The 15,600-nt window shown below is 36.9% G+C and overlaps 3 protein-coding genes across 4 annotated transcripts in view; 2 read left to right on the forward strand and 1 right to left on the reverse strand.

The window, feature by feature from the left end:
• Positions 1-407: 407 nt before the first annotated feature.
• LOC132783590 (NADPH--cytochrome P450 reductase) lies at positions 408-10,286 on the forward strand. 2 transcript variants are annotated; one of them, XM_060788848.1, is made up of 6 exons: positions 408-917; positions 5,189-5,390; positions 6,075-6,417; positions 7,893-8,017; positions 8,211-9,464; positions 9,532-10,286. In XM_060788848.1, the coding sequence occupies exons 2-6, from the start codon at positions 5,212-5,214 to the stop codon at positions 9,674-9,676; spliced, it is 2,046 nt and encodes a 681-aa protein (XP_060644831.1). In that variant the 5' UTR covers positions 408-917; positions 5,189-5,211; the 3' UTR covers positions 9,677-10,286. The 2 variants fall into 2 exon arrangements, with proteins under 2 accessions (XP_060644831.1, XP_060644832.1); XM_060788849.1 differs by lacking the exon at positions 408-917 and adding an exon at positions 4,685-4,756.
• A 582-nt stretch (positions 10,287-10,868) lies between these two features.
• LOC132783589 (uncharacterized) overlaps positions 10,869-15,600 on the forward strand; it is an 81,067-nt gene continuing 76,335 nt past the window's right edge. Inside the window, exon 1 of the mRNA XM_060788846.1 lies at positions 10,869-10,999. The gene's annotated coding sequence lies outside the window, so the exon portion shown is untranslated. The remainder of the gene's footprint in view (positions 11,000-15,600) is intronic.
• Positions 10,898-12,884, reverse strand: LOC132783591 (uncharacterized). The gene is made up of 3 exons (XM_060788850.1): positions 12,455-12,884; positions 11,803-11,971; positions 10,898-11,736 (listed from the first exon to the last, which is right to left on the reverse strand). The coding sequence occupies exons 1-3, from the start codon at positions 12,838-12,840 to the stop codon at positions 11,017-11,019; spliced, it is 1,275 nt and encodes a 424-aa protein (XP_060644833.1). The 5' UTR covers positions 12,841-12,884; the 3' UTR covers positions 10,898-11,016.

The following is a 15,600-nucleotide window of genomic DNA, read 5'->3' on the forward strand; positions in this document are numbered from 1 at the left end:
AAATATTCTCTGATCAGGCTTAAAATATATGTTTTGAGAATAGTTTAAGAAAAACATTTTGCACAATCTGCTTCCCGGCATACCTAGCTTAACAGCAGTGGCTTCGTTGAGCTGTTACTCACTTAACGAAAAAGATACCAACCGTCCCAATTAGTGTTGGTGAAAAATGTATGTACCGACATCGATATTTTCAATGTTTTGCAAGACATTATAAAATTAATTATTTACAAAAATAATCCGGATTAAATTTTATTCATAAACTTCACTTTTTTCAAATAAATTTAGAAGCAGTCGAAAACATCGTTGATGGCATGTCACAACATCGATGTTGCCGATGTTTTGAAAACATCGATATGACTCCATCTCTAGTACCAATTGAGCAACAATAACAACATACGGACAGTATCACTTTGTTAAAGCTGCTGATCGGACGTGATTTTCTCCCAAAAATTACGCCGAAATAAGCATAAATTAAATATCAATTGATTGGCTGACTACATCAATTTGTTTAACCCTAACTAGACGACACGCGTTTTAATAGGCGAACAACAGCTGAACGAACGCAAACGTAGAGGCGCGTTACAAAGTGATTAGCTCAATACGCATTTACACACACATCCAGACGCACATACTACGCCTATGGTTATGTGTATGTATGTATAAGTGTGCTTATACGACTGTTGCAGTCGTCGTCCCCGTCGTCGTGGCTTCCATGTCCACACATTTAAACTAAATAAAACAAATTAAGCGCATTCGCTTGTGCAACGTCAACGCAAAACCCAAAAAAAAAAACCGTGTACGTAAACGAAGAACGAAAACCAAAAAAAAAGCAAATTCAACAATCCTCAAAATTCGTATAAGGCGCATGCACAAACATCTCAACTGCGGATCGTTCTCAAAGTCACCACGCACACAGTGTAAGTTTTACGCATTATAGATACACACACTTACACATTATTATCTTGAGGCGATTGATCATTTTGTGTGTTCGGCATTTGATGGTCAAGGTTACAGCAACAATAAGAGATCAATATATACACACTCACAAGAGCTGCATAAGTATGTGCGCACTTTGCTTGTCAGCTACGTGTGTGCGAGAGAGACAAACAAATGTTACCGTCTATAACGATGACGGAGTGTAAAGTTCATTACCTGTTGCTAACGCTCTGCCTGCGCATGTGTGAGTGAGTGGACTGTCTGTGTCTATTAAACAGGTTGCATGCTCGTTAAATTTGAGGTTACATTTGAACAATCGGTCTCGTTTTCGTTTGCGCTCTTGGTCTCTCTTTAGCTCTCTATTGAGTGCAATTTAATTTAATAAAATCTTTTGTTATTATTAGCGAAATATTAGAGGCACACCCTACAAAAACATTGCACAATTGTTGAGTGTATCTCAGTCACGTATCTCCGACATTCTTATTTGATTGCATTGAAAGAAACTTGTTTCGCTTTCAGCTGATTTTGTTTTCACTAACAGCTGAGCACTCTATTGAAAGTTGATTAAGATATGAGAGTAAAATTAATTTCTAATTGTGATTTTATGTAATAATTTATTGATGATGTAATTACAACAAATTTTCCAAGAATAGACAATTAGCAATTATAAATGTTCCAAACTACGTAGAATTACAGACAGAGGATTAACAGCGACACCTTAACAGCGCGACTTAACATAACTGCTAACAGATGAGAACAATTGATTTTCGTAACAGAGCTCCTTAATATAACTGCAGCTGCTATCAGAATACATAGTAGATATTTGTTAACAGCGTCGCATTAACAGGGCTAACAGTACTGTTAACAGTCGTCATGTAATAGATACCTTTGATTTCCCTTTTAAAAATGTATTATTCATATTTTAATCTACGCTTTTTTATTTGGCTTATTGCGAATTTGAAGTTTCCACTTTGGACGTCTCGTGTTATTGACCAACTCAAAATACGTTTTTGACATTGAACCAAATAATAGCGACTGTTCGCAAGTGCGAGTTGAGTGAATGTATGATGAATGACTGACTGTCTAACTGAATGTTTGTGTTACCAAATAATTACTGGCCTTATCGAGTTGGTTTTTAGACTAACAAACTGTTTAACTAGCCCACCATCGGTGGCAGAAACAGTTTAAAAATCGCAACAACTTTTCGCAGCGATAACAGCACTGAAAGACAAAAACTGCTTTGTCATGCTTAGTGTTTAGTTTAATGACTCGCGACTTGAACACGTAGGCACATAGAGAATTAGAGGAGTATCAACAGATTGGATGTACATATGTATGTACTAGACTGTATAAGAAACCCTCGGCAATCGGCTTTGTTGTGTTCTCACAATTCTCGCCCACTCATGATGCGTTTTCTTATTCTACACACATGTGTAAGGGGTTTTTTTTTTGTTTTGTCTAGATCCGAGATAGTCTCATAACAACATATAGTATAGGAATCCCAATTTGATAACATTTGAGTGCAAATTCAAATTAATTAACCGTGCTAATGTCTACCGCTATGCTCGGTGATTAATCGGAGTTCATAACAATTAAATTAATACCATAATTATTTATCTTAAATGTGCCCATATTCTTATTGTTGTGTTAATTATGCGACTTTACTACTTAATCATTTTATTTTAAAGTACAATGTTTTATTATGCTATTAAGTTTGCAATCTTATCAAAAATGTTCTTAAACTTTAAACGTAGACAGAAGATTACGAACATTAGTTATGATCTGAGAATAAGAATGTTTCTGTGAATTGTAAAGTTAATTCGGCGAACAAAACTTTAAAGTCAATCCAATTCTAATGATATGCAATTCAATTTCCGGACTTATTTCGGCAAGTGTTTTTACTTTGTGCCTAATTATAAAACGAGACCTTGTCATTCAGACACTTTACCATATATAATCGATCTTATAAGTATATCTAAGGTATAGATTGACTACTGACGATTTTTGAGTTCCCAATTTTGAACCCGATGGCGTCACACGCCTGGACAATTGTGACCTAAAAAGTTCGATCAGTTGTTCCGCTGTTTGTCACTTGTTGTTGCTGTTGTGGTTGTTGAATTCACATTATTTGTGTACTCGTCACTGAATCGACTTGACGAACTGACCATAGAACACCTTTCGTTTCCCAATCGAAGACGAAGACGTCGACGTCGATGTCGATGAAAACACTATAAAAACGATCCAATCAATTTGCATACACTTCGTTGCTGTTGTCGCTATCACATGTTTAATATTTATTTTTTTGCCATTCGTTGACCACAGCAACAAGAACTAAATATTGCACGAGCATTTTCTATGCAAAATACAAACGCACCTAGTGGAAACACACGCACATACACAATCTCACACTTTACAGACGCTAGAAAGAAGAAGCGATATAAAACCTGCTCAGAATTCAAGGTGCAACGTCAACGTGTTTTTTTATGATTGACAGACTGTCAATCTGTTATCTCCCTCTATATGTCTAGAGCAAAGATCAGTGATTTAAGTTTTGAAACTGTTTTTCTTAGTTTTTATATCTTCGCATTTCCCAAAGATGTCGTATTTTTGTATTCCTTAGATATCAATTTCCAAACTCATGGAAAGTACCTCGTTCGAGAGTTTTTTAGGCGTCGGTTGGAAAAACAGGAAAGTTTAGTATTGCTTTAGAATGCGGAATGCAAAACAAATATTAATTCAAATTAACTTTGAATATTTCTATATCAGAAACGATGAATTTAGGTAGCAAAATTGAATACAACTTGTACAATTAGACTGTTTTTAGAACAAAATTTAATACAAAATGAAAAATATCCAAAATTGAAAATAAAGACTGACCATTAATTTTTATAAATTTAAATAATTCACAAATGTAGGTTAAAATATATTTATTTATGTAAACAAGCATATTTAAAAAGCGATTAAAATTTGTCTATAGTTTAATCTTTAATCTGTTCATGTAAAAAGGTTCAGTTGGGAAAAATAATTATATTTTGAACTTTAGTAACCTAAAAATAAAAGCATAAATAACATATGTTATGAAAAATTGTATACATGAACATACATATATTGTCGACTATATATAGTATAACAACCATAGTTTTTTTAATTACATATTTGTTTGCTTATTTTCATTATTTAATTTATTTGTTTTTCTATATGTCATGAAGTAGAGTATAGTAGAGAGTTATCACAATAAACCAGGAGCAACGACAGATAAATGAAGTAATCTCATTCTCTGACTCATTCATATTTCATCAGCTTGGTCGAAAATACTTCATCAATCTATACAACTGTTTGAAAGGGTATATAAATATGACTAAAGGCATACATATGTATGATTTTAATTTTCGGGGGTCTAGATGACACGCGCCACTTGCGATAAATAAAAGGTTAGGGAACAAACAATATAAACAAAACTTAAATATAATAGAAATATAATGCACGTTGACCAGAGAGTGTTTTTTTGTTTACGCACGGTTAGCTAGTATTGCCAAAAGGCGTTAAACATTTTCATCATTTCAATTGAAAAAGCGAAGCTTATCAATTGATAAACACTAATTGTTGCTGTACTCTTAGCGTTGATAGTGTTTTTTTGCAGTTGCCTGACTGATAATGTTATCAATGCGTTTGGTTTGCTGGGCGGGCATAAAATTGTTCGGCACAATTGTCGCAGCTGTTAGTTAACAGCGCGCTGTTAATGCGAGCAGACGTTGAGGTGAGCGGCATTTTTTAACGCGAGTTAAATACAATTGTTAATTGAAACGCAAAGTGAAAAGACGTAAGCAACAAAAATATACTCAAGTATTAATTGTAGCTTGAATTCGCAAGGCGAAAGTAATTTAAAACGAATTACAGTGTCAATGTCAGCTGAGAGCACGAGTGCGAAAGAGAGAGACTGTGAGTGTACCGTTAGAACAAGTGCGGAAGCTCAATACTGCCGTTAGGCGCCTCCGGTCGATCGCATGCTAAATAGTCGCCATAGACTGTACTCTAGGGAGTTCTATGTGATCAGTGATCACATTGCTAGCTTACGTGGCATACATTAAATGTGTGTGGTGTGTTCAAAGTGTCATATGCAAATTGTCCCCCCTTTGCGTCTAACAAACACCCCTTCTACCCCTGGGGTTGGGGCTTTATTTCTTCGTACTCGTGCGTGCGTGTAAAGTGTATGCAAAGAATTCATTCTAAACGATTTTCGCTTTTCTTTCAGTCAATACACACACAGCTTAAACCATGGCCAGTGAGCAGCTCCCATTCGATGGAGCAGCGGCAGCAGCTGCCGCTAGCGGAGATGAACCCTTCCTGGGATTACTTGATATAGCACTGCTGGCAGTGCTGATCGGCGGCGCCGCCTTTTATTTCCTGCGCAGCCGCAAGAAGGAGGAGGAACCTGTGCGCAGCTATTCGATACAGTAAGTAACTCACCAACAGTGCTGTCAAAAGAGCTATAAATACTAATAGATAAATGGCTATTACTCCTTTATATTTTAATCGCGAAAATTTGTATAATGTTAAGATCAGCAAGATCATCGTTAGAGCTGTAGCTTCGATTTGTAATAAACTATTAAAGGTGATTAGATTTAAATAATCGATGAAAGTGATGTGTCATAATGACTTTTTAGGACGTAGACTCTTAATTTTTCATTTAAGTTTGATAAAAGTAATTGATATTTTTGAATTTTATAACTAAACTATGTAATTGGAAAAAATATATTTAGCATATTTGGTATTTAAAACTACATTTTGGTTAGAGTTGAAATACAGAACATTTAAAGTGATTTTAAATTAACAATTTTCTTTGAAAGTGATTTTAAATTAATAATTTTCTTTTAAATGTCATATCTTTAATCATATTGTTAGAAAGTTTTCTTGCAAACTAAAAATGTGTATGTTGCAATTTGTAAACTTCATTGCGATTAAGAATTGAAAATGTATATTTTATAGTATTTCACATACATAAGTAACTTTAATGTACAATATATTGTATTTCCCGCTAGCCGTTAAAATCATATCTTATAGCTAAATTGACAGCACTTCGTCGAATACCATTTCTATTAGTCAACAGCTATTAATAACCATAATTTCTATGTTTTTAGGCCCACCACAGTCAGCACTACGACGGCGACGGACAATTCGTTCATCAAGAAGTTGAAAGCCTCTGGCCGTAGCTTGGTTGTTTTCTATGGCTCACAGACGGGCACAGGCGAGGAATTTGCTGGTCGTCTGGCCAAGGAGGGTATTCGTTATCGTCTAAAGGGTATGGTTGCCGATCCCGAGGAATGCGATATGGAGGAATTGCTGCAGCTTAAAGACATTGAGAACTCTTTGGCCGTCTTCTGCCTGGCCACCTATGGCGAGGGTGATCCCACCGATAATGCCATGGAGTTCTACGAGTGGATTACCAACGGCGATGTTGATCTATCGGGTCTTAATTATGCGGTAAGTTTAAACACATATGCATAGTTCAAACATATTCCAAATAACTGATAAGAACGGACTACAACCACATGGCCTTCGAATCAGTCTGTTTCGCCTATTGGGGTGCTTATCAAACATTGGCTTGTCGATAGGCAGATTGTATTATCTATTGTGTTATTGTAGAATCATGTCGCCAGTGTAATTAGCCTAACATTTTTATTTTTGGGCCGACGAGTATTTTATAAACAATCAAATTCTCAATAATATGTAATAGATAAATCAATAACTGATACGAAATGAGTAATTTTTCCGTTAGCTATTATTGATACCAGGAAGTGAAAACTGTCAAGCGTATAGTAATATGCTCACTCAAGCTTGGAGGGCATTTGTAGTAGATTACAGTATATATTTATAGAGTCAATAATATAGACGAAACTTATCATCGTTATACTCGATTTGTAGCACGTTTTAAAAATGTTTAAGAATGTATAGATAAACGACTAGACGGGCTATTTAGTAATTATTATTATTGGAGGAGAGTCATTTCAACTAGTTAATACCCTATGTGTTATGGTATATTACAATTGAAATAAAAATCATATTCCATTTTAATTTATCTCGACTTGATTTAATCAAGATAGGTAATGGTAGACTGGCTATTTAGTAATTAGCCAGTCGATAAACTAGCAAGCTGCAGGAGAGCCTATTAAACTGTCAGAGACGCTTCTTTTAGATGTAATACAATAGTAATATAATAGTATTCCATAATAATAAGCAACTGAAAGACTAATTATAGATGATGGTAGAATACTATTAAAATAGTATAGAAATGTGAATTCCATAGTGAATTCAAATTAATATTTAATTACATATAAATGCCCACTTTATTCAAAATATAGATTGTTTCCTATGATTTGTTTGTAATTTATAATTTACGCACACAGTGACGTTACCAGCATGTAAATGAGATTTATGACGTCACAACATCCGCTGATGCTGTTAAGCATCACTGTTATGTGGTTACCAGCTGCGTGTGCCATGTTAACTGGTCACACTGTTGTCACGTAACAGCTGTGATATTAAAACGCAAACTGTTGCGCAATATTGTTTACTATCAGTGTTATTGTTTCGCTGTCAGTCTGCGATGCGAAATACTGATAATTACAATAATTCGAAATGTTGAATGAAAACATACATAGTACATCTGCTACTGCGACGAAAAAAGAAAACTGGGTGGCAGCAATGCTGAACACGTTTGCCGGCATCAGCTGCGGCGCCGGCGTCGCAGTTGGCCTTGGCACGCGTCGCTGTCAGTCTACGGTGGCGCGCACTTTGAACTGACTGTTAAATAATTTATGTAATAAAGCAACAAAACGCATAAATAGCAAAACGCAAGCCCAGTATGGGGTAATAGATCACATTATGATGAGCTGCTGGAATTTCTGTATTATTGTTTTTACAACGAATTTCATTGTTATTGTTTCCGTATTTTGCAGGTCTTTGGTCTGGGCAACAAAACTTATGAGCACTACAACAAAGTCGCCATCTACGTAGATAAGCGTCTGGAAGAGTTGGGCGCCAATCGCGTCTTTGAACTCGGATTGGGTGATGATGATGCCAAGTAAGTGTAATTGCAGTATAATGTCGATAATTGCACTCTTATTTTGTACACCGCAATTTTACCTTATACAACGATCATGCAATATTTATCTAAACTACACAATACACCGTATTTAATTTCTTTCAATTATCGACATTACTGTATGAAGTACTTACCTGTACTTTATGTACTAACTTCGAAATCTCTTTGCTAGCATTGAGGATGATTTCATCACATGGAAAGACCGCTTTTGGCCCGCAGTCTGCGATCACTTTGGCATCGAGGGCAGTGGTGAAGAGGTGCTCATCCGTCAATATCGTCTGCAGGAACAACCCGATGTGCAACCCGATCGCATTTACACTGGTGAAATTGCGCGTCTGCATTCCATGGAGAATCAACGACCACCCTTCGATGCCAAGAATCCCTTCCTGGCGCCCATTCGTGTCAATCGCGAGCTGCACAAGGGCGGCGGTCGTTCGTGCATGCACATCGAATTGAACATTGATGGCTCCAAGATGCGTTACGATGCCGGCGATCATGTGGCGCTGTATCCCGTCAACGACAAGTCGCTAGTCGAGAAACTAGGACAATTGTGCAATGCCGATCTGGATACAGTGTTCTCGCTGATCAACACCGATACCGACAGCAGCAAGAAGCATCCGTTCCCTTGCCCCACCACTTATCGCACCGCACTCACACATTATTTGGAGATAACTGCCATTCCACGTACTCACATCTTGAAGGAGTTGGCTGAGTACTGCACGGATGAGACGGAGAAGCAGCTGTTGCGCAGCATGGCCTCCTTAGCCCCGGAGGGCAAGGAGAAGTATCAAAGCTGGATTCAGGATGCGTGCCGCAATGTTGTGCACATCTTGGAGGACATCAAGTCGTGCAAGGCACCACTGGATCATGTGTGCGAGTTGTTGCCTCGTCTGCAACCTCGTTACTACTCGATTTCATCGTCGGCCAAACTGCATCCCACTGATGTTCATGTGACCGCTGTGCTCGTGGAATACGAGACACCCACGGGACGCACCAACAAGGGTGTGGCCACCACATATCTGAAGCACAAACAGCCAAAGGAGGGCGGCGAGGAAGTTAAAGTGCCTGTCTTCATCCGCAAATCGCAATTCCGTTTGCCCACGAAGCCCGAGACTCCCATTATTATGGTGGGTCCTGGCACTGGCTTGGCTCCCTTCCGTGGCTTCATTCAGGAGCGTCAGCATCTGCGCGATGAGGGCAAGACAGTGGGAGAATCGGTGCTCTACTTTGGCTGCCGCAAGCGCAGCGAAGATTACATCTACGAGGCCGAATTGGACGAGTGGGTGAAGAAGGGCACGTTGACGCTAAAGGCTGCGTTCTCTCGTGACCAGGAGAAGAAGATTTATGTGCAGCATTTGCTGGAACAAGATGCGGATTTGATTTGGGATGTGATTGGCGAGAAGAAGGGACATTTCTACATTTGCGGGTAAGTTGTTATCTTATTACACATATTTTAAATATCTAATATTTAATTGCTCTTTCTATATTTGCAGTGATGCCAAGAACATGGCCGTGGATGTTAGAAATATTCTGACGAAAATACTGTCCACAAAGGGCAACATGAGCGAGGCGGATGCCGTGCAGTATCTGAAAAAGATGGAGGCCCAGAAACGCTACTCAGCCGATGTCTGGAGCTAATCGCATCGCTTGCACTCGCAAGTCTCCTTTTCATTTCTCCTCGCTTATCGCAGCACTCTCAGCAAAAGTCGCGGAACAAAGGAACCCAGCAATGAATAACTAGAAGCCGCACATTTTACATAAGCGTAAAAGTCGTAACAGTTTTAGTTAATTAAGCTATATAAATTAAATTACATATACATACAATACTATACTACACAAAAGAAATTCGGTTTGGGAACTTCAGCTGCAGTTCAACAAACAGCGTTTAAGTAAAATGATTATACCTAATTTTAGTGTTAAATTGATTGATTATTGATGATTATAATATGCCTGGAATCAATGTTGTGCGAAAGTAATTCGATTGATGTGAACTATGATGATATTTGATGATGTTTGTAATTAATCTAAGTAGCATTTTTTTGTATGTATGCAATTGACTTGAAGAGCTTTTACTTCTTACGCAGCATTTTCATTTGAATTGCGTATTTTCTATGGTGATTTCAACAAAAAACAAATGAGACAATATTGTGCAATTTTAGACCCACATGAAATTGTATTCATTATCAAGACACATGAACGAAATAATAATGTGAATTATTTTGCAATAAATATTATTGAATAAATGAAAGATCTTTTTATTTAAACTTATTTGTTTGTGTACTCGGTGACTTATATTTTCGCTTTTATGTATGTAATTGATATTCAGCATTCATACAAGGTCTGATAATCTGAATAATATAAAATTATAATTAATTATTCCGTGGGAAGTCGTTTTATATTAAAAATACATTGACAAATAATAAAATAGGTTGATCGTTTTTTTATGGTACAAATTATTTCTCATTTGGCATATGAGTACATTTACAAAACTCGTACAAAAAGGCGCGTAATTTAAAGTTGCTTTAGATTTTCCTGATAATAAGAAGTTAGAGATGCCATGTATTATATATGACTGCTGATTAATATTCTAAGAATTTAATTGAGGTCAATTATTACCAGTTCACAACAAATACTTTTTTGTTGATGGTGGTCTCATCTAATCATTAGCAATGTTAAATGGTACACTTCCTCAAATAGTACACACAGTTTGGTCCACTTGTAACGGTACACATTTAATTATTAGCATAAGGTGGCAACGCAGATTCTTAAAATACCAAATGTGGCAACGCTGTTTGCGTACATCAAGTGGTTGGCAACGCGGACTGCAACGGTAAAAACAAAAATCAGCCAACAAATGTGTGAAAAGTGCGCGTAATTCTGTGAAAAGTTTATTTTGAGTTTAAAAACTAAGTGTTTCTACAATTAAACTTAGCTTGTGCAATAACCAACAATTAATATAAGGTGAGTGCCATCAATTTTTAATCAAAAACACCAGCACGCTCAAAATGAGGTAACGCATAGCGCATTGTTTCAACGACGCGCGGCGACTCAAATTGTTGTTCCACTTTGCGCTGTGCAAAGTCGGCGTCTTTAAAGTTCTCCAAATTGTTGTCAGCGGTTTGCGCCTTGCTCTGACTAACTGTGGGCAGTATGCCATAGGCGGCAAAGAAGCCATAGCTCTCTCTGCGCTGCACCTCGTTGAGGAGCTGGTCATAGCTGGGTACTGGAACATTCATGTCCAGCTGAAGCAGCGTTTCCTTCAGTCGATTGTGATATACTTTCAGTAGTTGGGGTCGCTTGTGCTTAAGAATATCCAGACTGAGACTTGTGTAGAAAAAGTAATTCAAATCGATGCCTGGACTGCCCCAAATGCTGAGCTGAAAGTCGATGAAGATCACGTCTTGCGGTTGTTGAACTCCATCGTATTTGAAGAGCATGTTGTTCACCCACAGATCGCCATGATTGAGCACTTTAATTTCCTTTTCAAGTGGGGCTTGGGCACGCACCAAGTGTGCACGTTGTTGCTGCAGATATTTGGCTATTTTGCTGGCAATGCGCTCGAATCCTGGCCAGCTGTTAACCACTTTGTGCAGCTGCTTTGCATTGCCGCTGAAAAAGCGCAACAGCAATCCATCATCCTTGGCCAAGCCATGAGGTGAGAGCATGCCATCACCAAAGGCTTCAAAGATTTGCGGGTCCTTAAGGAAGAGATTTGTAATAAGAAGTTGTATAGGACACTATGTTGGAAATTTTCTTTAGCTTACCAGTGTTGCCAGAGCCATGGAAGCCGCATGAAATTCTGCTAAACGTTCCATGACTAGGCGACAATGTTCCTCATTTAATCCCGCTTCCCGCGAGGCCATCACATAGTCCAGTTGACTGAGATCCTCAAATACCAAAGTGTTCTCCGGCAGCTTGAGGCATTGATAAAGTCTAAAAAAATAAAGTTCTTAAAATTAAAGAGGGACCGTTTTCTTATAAGTGCCAGTTAAAGTAGAAGTTTGTGATTGTTCGAATAAATTTTAATGTTAAGTTAAATTCGGCTTTCTTAATGTATCCAACAGAAACATGAATAATGTTATTATTTTAAACATGAAAGCAAAGATGCATCATAGACATAACTGCGGATTAAGCAAACGGATTTTAAAGACTTTACTTCTCTATCTCTCTGTTTCTTACAGAGCGATACTAAAGACTTGAATTGAAAATATGATAATAAATGTCGTTTATGTCGCTTTATGCAATAGAGCTCGAGAATAAATTTAGCTTTAGTAGTTCAGCTGTTTATACACTATAATTTCTTCTAAATAGCAGCTAAATATTTAATTGGGCGATAGTTAAGATTCCACTGAGAAATAAAAATTCCGTTTTTCGTACGCTTTATCTGTGTAAAAAGTTGATGATAAATAGACTCACTTGGGACCGAAGCGTCGCTTGCACTGCATGAGCAGTTCGAGGCGTGGCAGCACCTCATAATAGGTTATTTTCTCCTTTAAGTACACCTGCAAATCCTCTATGAACTCCACCGATTCTATGCGTGGAATACTCTTCACAATGATTGACAATTGATGCTCTTTCTGCGAGGCCTTCTTTCCATTATTATCCCATCTGTATTTGATGCGCACCCTGTAAATTTGACTGCAATAGTTCTCTCCAGTGCTGCTGCCTAAACTGCAGTGGATGCCAATTAATTGGATGCGAGCTGTGCGCAATGCCGTCTCCACTACCTCCTCGAAGAAGGGGGCATCCAAGTGGCGGGGTGGAGCTGCCTGAAGCTCCTGATCGTAGACAATACTGCACATGTTGTGTGATGCGATCTCAAGTGGTTTTGAAAGGCGACAGCAACGCGTTTCTCATTTTATATGTTTTTATTGAACCTAATTACATATATAATAAATATATAAGTTTATATATATACTATATAATTTCACTTAATAGGCGACAACAGCAGCAAGTTTTGTCTAATTTTTCGATAGAGAGAACGACACGCGACCTTTTTCTGTTTTGTTTTTATATTTCTCGCACACACATGGAATACTTTAAACCAGTTATTTATTTTTCTCGGGTTTGTTTTACATCTCATTACGATGTTATAGCGGCAACTTGTTAAGTCGAAAATTACCTCACAAGGTCCACCCACTTTTTATTAATACATGCATAGTTACTTGTCTGTCATTTTAGTAGTTCTCTGATAAGCAATGAATTCTAGTTCTCTATTCTCTCTATCTTTTCGCAAGTGTTTCGCGTTTTGTTTTGCTTAGTATTTTCATGCTGAATCAGCTAGTTTATTCAGAGTCTGTCATCGACAAATGACCTACATGTTTCTCTATCTCTCTCAGGCGTGTTTAGACTTCGACTTTCCGGTTCTTCTCGACTAATTGCTATTGGGGATTATCTAAATTTCCCTCACGTTTGTTTTGTTTGAACACCTCAAGCTCAAAATCCGTTGCTGCAATTATTTTTAATTATATTAAATTCGATTTCTCACGCCATAGATGAATTGCCGAGCAGATTAAAAAGTCTGTTTGAAACTATTAAAAACAAATGAGACACCTTTATTACTAGTCAATGAGGTGGTCATTTATATATATATATGCGAACATGTTTCAAATTAATGAAACATGGCAAATGCGCAATAAAATACATTTATTGGCTGATAACTTGAGTTGGAATTCATCGGAATTATCACGCCTGTTTGATGCACCCACATACTTTTCAAATCCCATGTAATATTGTACATGTATTAAAGCACACTCAATAAATATAACTGCAAATGAGGCTTGATAACATAGTAGCTTTACTTATGTACAGATTACAGTTTTCATTTGTTGGCTCTAAGTTTAGATGAAATACTCAAAGGGTATACATATGATACTTTTTTGCGTCCAGCAAATGTATGTAACAGGTAAAAGGAGGCATCTGGCCCCATAAAGTATAAGTATTTTTGATCGGTGTCAACAGCCGAGGCGATATAGCCATGTCCGTCTGTCCGTTTGTCCTTATGAACCATTGGATCTTAAAGACTATAATCCTATACATTTTTTGTAGATTGAGGCTAGAGCTACGATTTTTATACCCGCTACCCATAGGGTAGAAGGGTATTATAACTTTGTGCCGGCAGGAAATGTATGTAACAGGTAGAACGAGGCATCTCCGACCCTATAAAGTATATATATTCTTGATCAGCGTCAACAGCCGAGACGATATAGCCATGTCCGTCTGTCCGTCCGTCCGTCTGTCCGTCTGTCCGTATGAACACCTAGATCTCAGAGACTATAAGAGATAGAGCTATAATTTTTTTTTGACAGCATTTGTTATGTTTGCACGCAGATCAAGTTTGTTTAAAATTTTTGCCACGCCCAATTCCGCCCCCGCAAATCAAAAAAAAATCGAACATAGTACATAGTACATACTATAATTACTATAGTAGTTATGATTCCTGAAAATTTGGTTGCGATCAGATAAAAATCGTGGAAGTTATCAAGGAAATACTTTTGTATGGGCAAAATCGCCTACTTACTAGGGGTCTGAGTTGCTTTGGCCGACAATCTGGTACATTGTGCGGTCTATGGTATATTTTGAATGGTGTGCTGTATCGATATACCAAACATACCCTTTGGTATATTTTTAGTATTTTTTAGTATTTTCGGTATATTTTGAAAATAATACCGCAATATTTTGCCCTTATTAAAAATGGGTAGCGGGTATCTCACAGTCGACTCGACTGTAACTTTCTTACTTGTTGATACATACAATGGTAACTATAGTCTGTATAATTCATGATTACTTTGCGATTAGATAAAAATTGTAGAAGGTATTTAAGAAATAATTTTATATGACAAAAAATTACTGCTGCTGCCAGGTATTAGTTACTTTGGTTGACAATCTGTTATATTTTGTGCTCTATCATTTATTTTAAATGTATTTTAGTATTTTTCATATATTCGTCATATTGAAGTAATAGTAATGTACTGATTTACTTTCATTCAAATTATGTATCAGGTATCTCACAGTCAAGCACACTCGACTGTAGCTTTCATTCTTGTTTGTAGAAATTGAGCTTATCAAAATGTAATATTACGACATTGGCAATTTATATATCGGTTATTTCTAAACAATACAAAGAAACCATTCTGTAAATTTTATGATAATTGACCAAAATTTGGTTGAAAATTAATTTTTGGTTAAAAAACATGGGGTAAACAAATAAAAAGTAACAGGTCTATTATAGTCTAAACTTGACTGCAACTGTATGACTTGTCTTTCTTTGTAGCGGCTTAGAATGTATTTTTGTAAACAATTTTTAAGTCTCCCAAGTTAATTACAATCACATTTTAGTGCTCTGCAGAAATAATCAGCTTTGTAGATAGAGAGAGATACTATATGCTAAAATTTTTACTATCAGTTAAATACTATAAAATTAAACCGAACTTACATTTGTTAAATGTTTATGATATTTTGAGAGTATGTACTCATACTTATGTTGTACCACATACAGCAAAGAGACTCTGGAGTTGTGTTTATTATATAATTTACTGTTAATTTACTGTTCACTTGTGATT

The sequence above is a fragment of the Drosophila nasuta genome, chromosome 2L, assembly GCF_023558535.2.
Source record: "Drosophila nasuta strain 15112-1781.00 chromosome 2L, ASM2355853v1, whole genome shotgun sequence".
Classification (NCBI taxonomy): domain Eukaryota; kingdom Metazoa; phylum Arthropoda; class Insecta; order Diptera; family Drosophilidae; genus Drosophila; species Drosophila nasuta.

Coding starts and splice junctions, on each gene's coding strand:
- LOC132783590 (XM_060788848.1), top strand. CDS start 5,212: ATGGCCAGTGAGCAGCTCCCATTCGATGGAGCAGCGGCAGCAGCTGCC. Junction 5,391..6,074: donor GTGCGCAGCTATTCGATACA/GTAAGTAACTCA, acceptor CTATGTTTTTAG/GCCCACCACAGTCAGCACTA. Junction 9,465..9,531: donor GGACATTTCTACATTTGCGG/GTAAGTTGTTAT, acceptor CTATATTTGCAG/TGATGCCAAGAACATGGCCG.
- LOC132783591 (XM_060788850.1), bottom strand. CDS start 12,840: ATGTGCAGTATTGTCTACGATCAGGAGCTTCAGGCAGCTCCACCCCGC. Junction 11,972..12,454: donor AAGCGACGCTTCGGTCCCAA/GTGAGTCTATTT, acceptor TTATTTTTTTAG/ACTTTATCAATGCCTCAAGC. Junction 11,737..11,802: donor CCATGGCTCTGGCAACACTG/GTAAGCTAAAGA, acceptor CTCTTCCTTAAG/GACCCGCAAATCTTTGAAGC.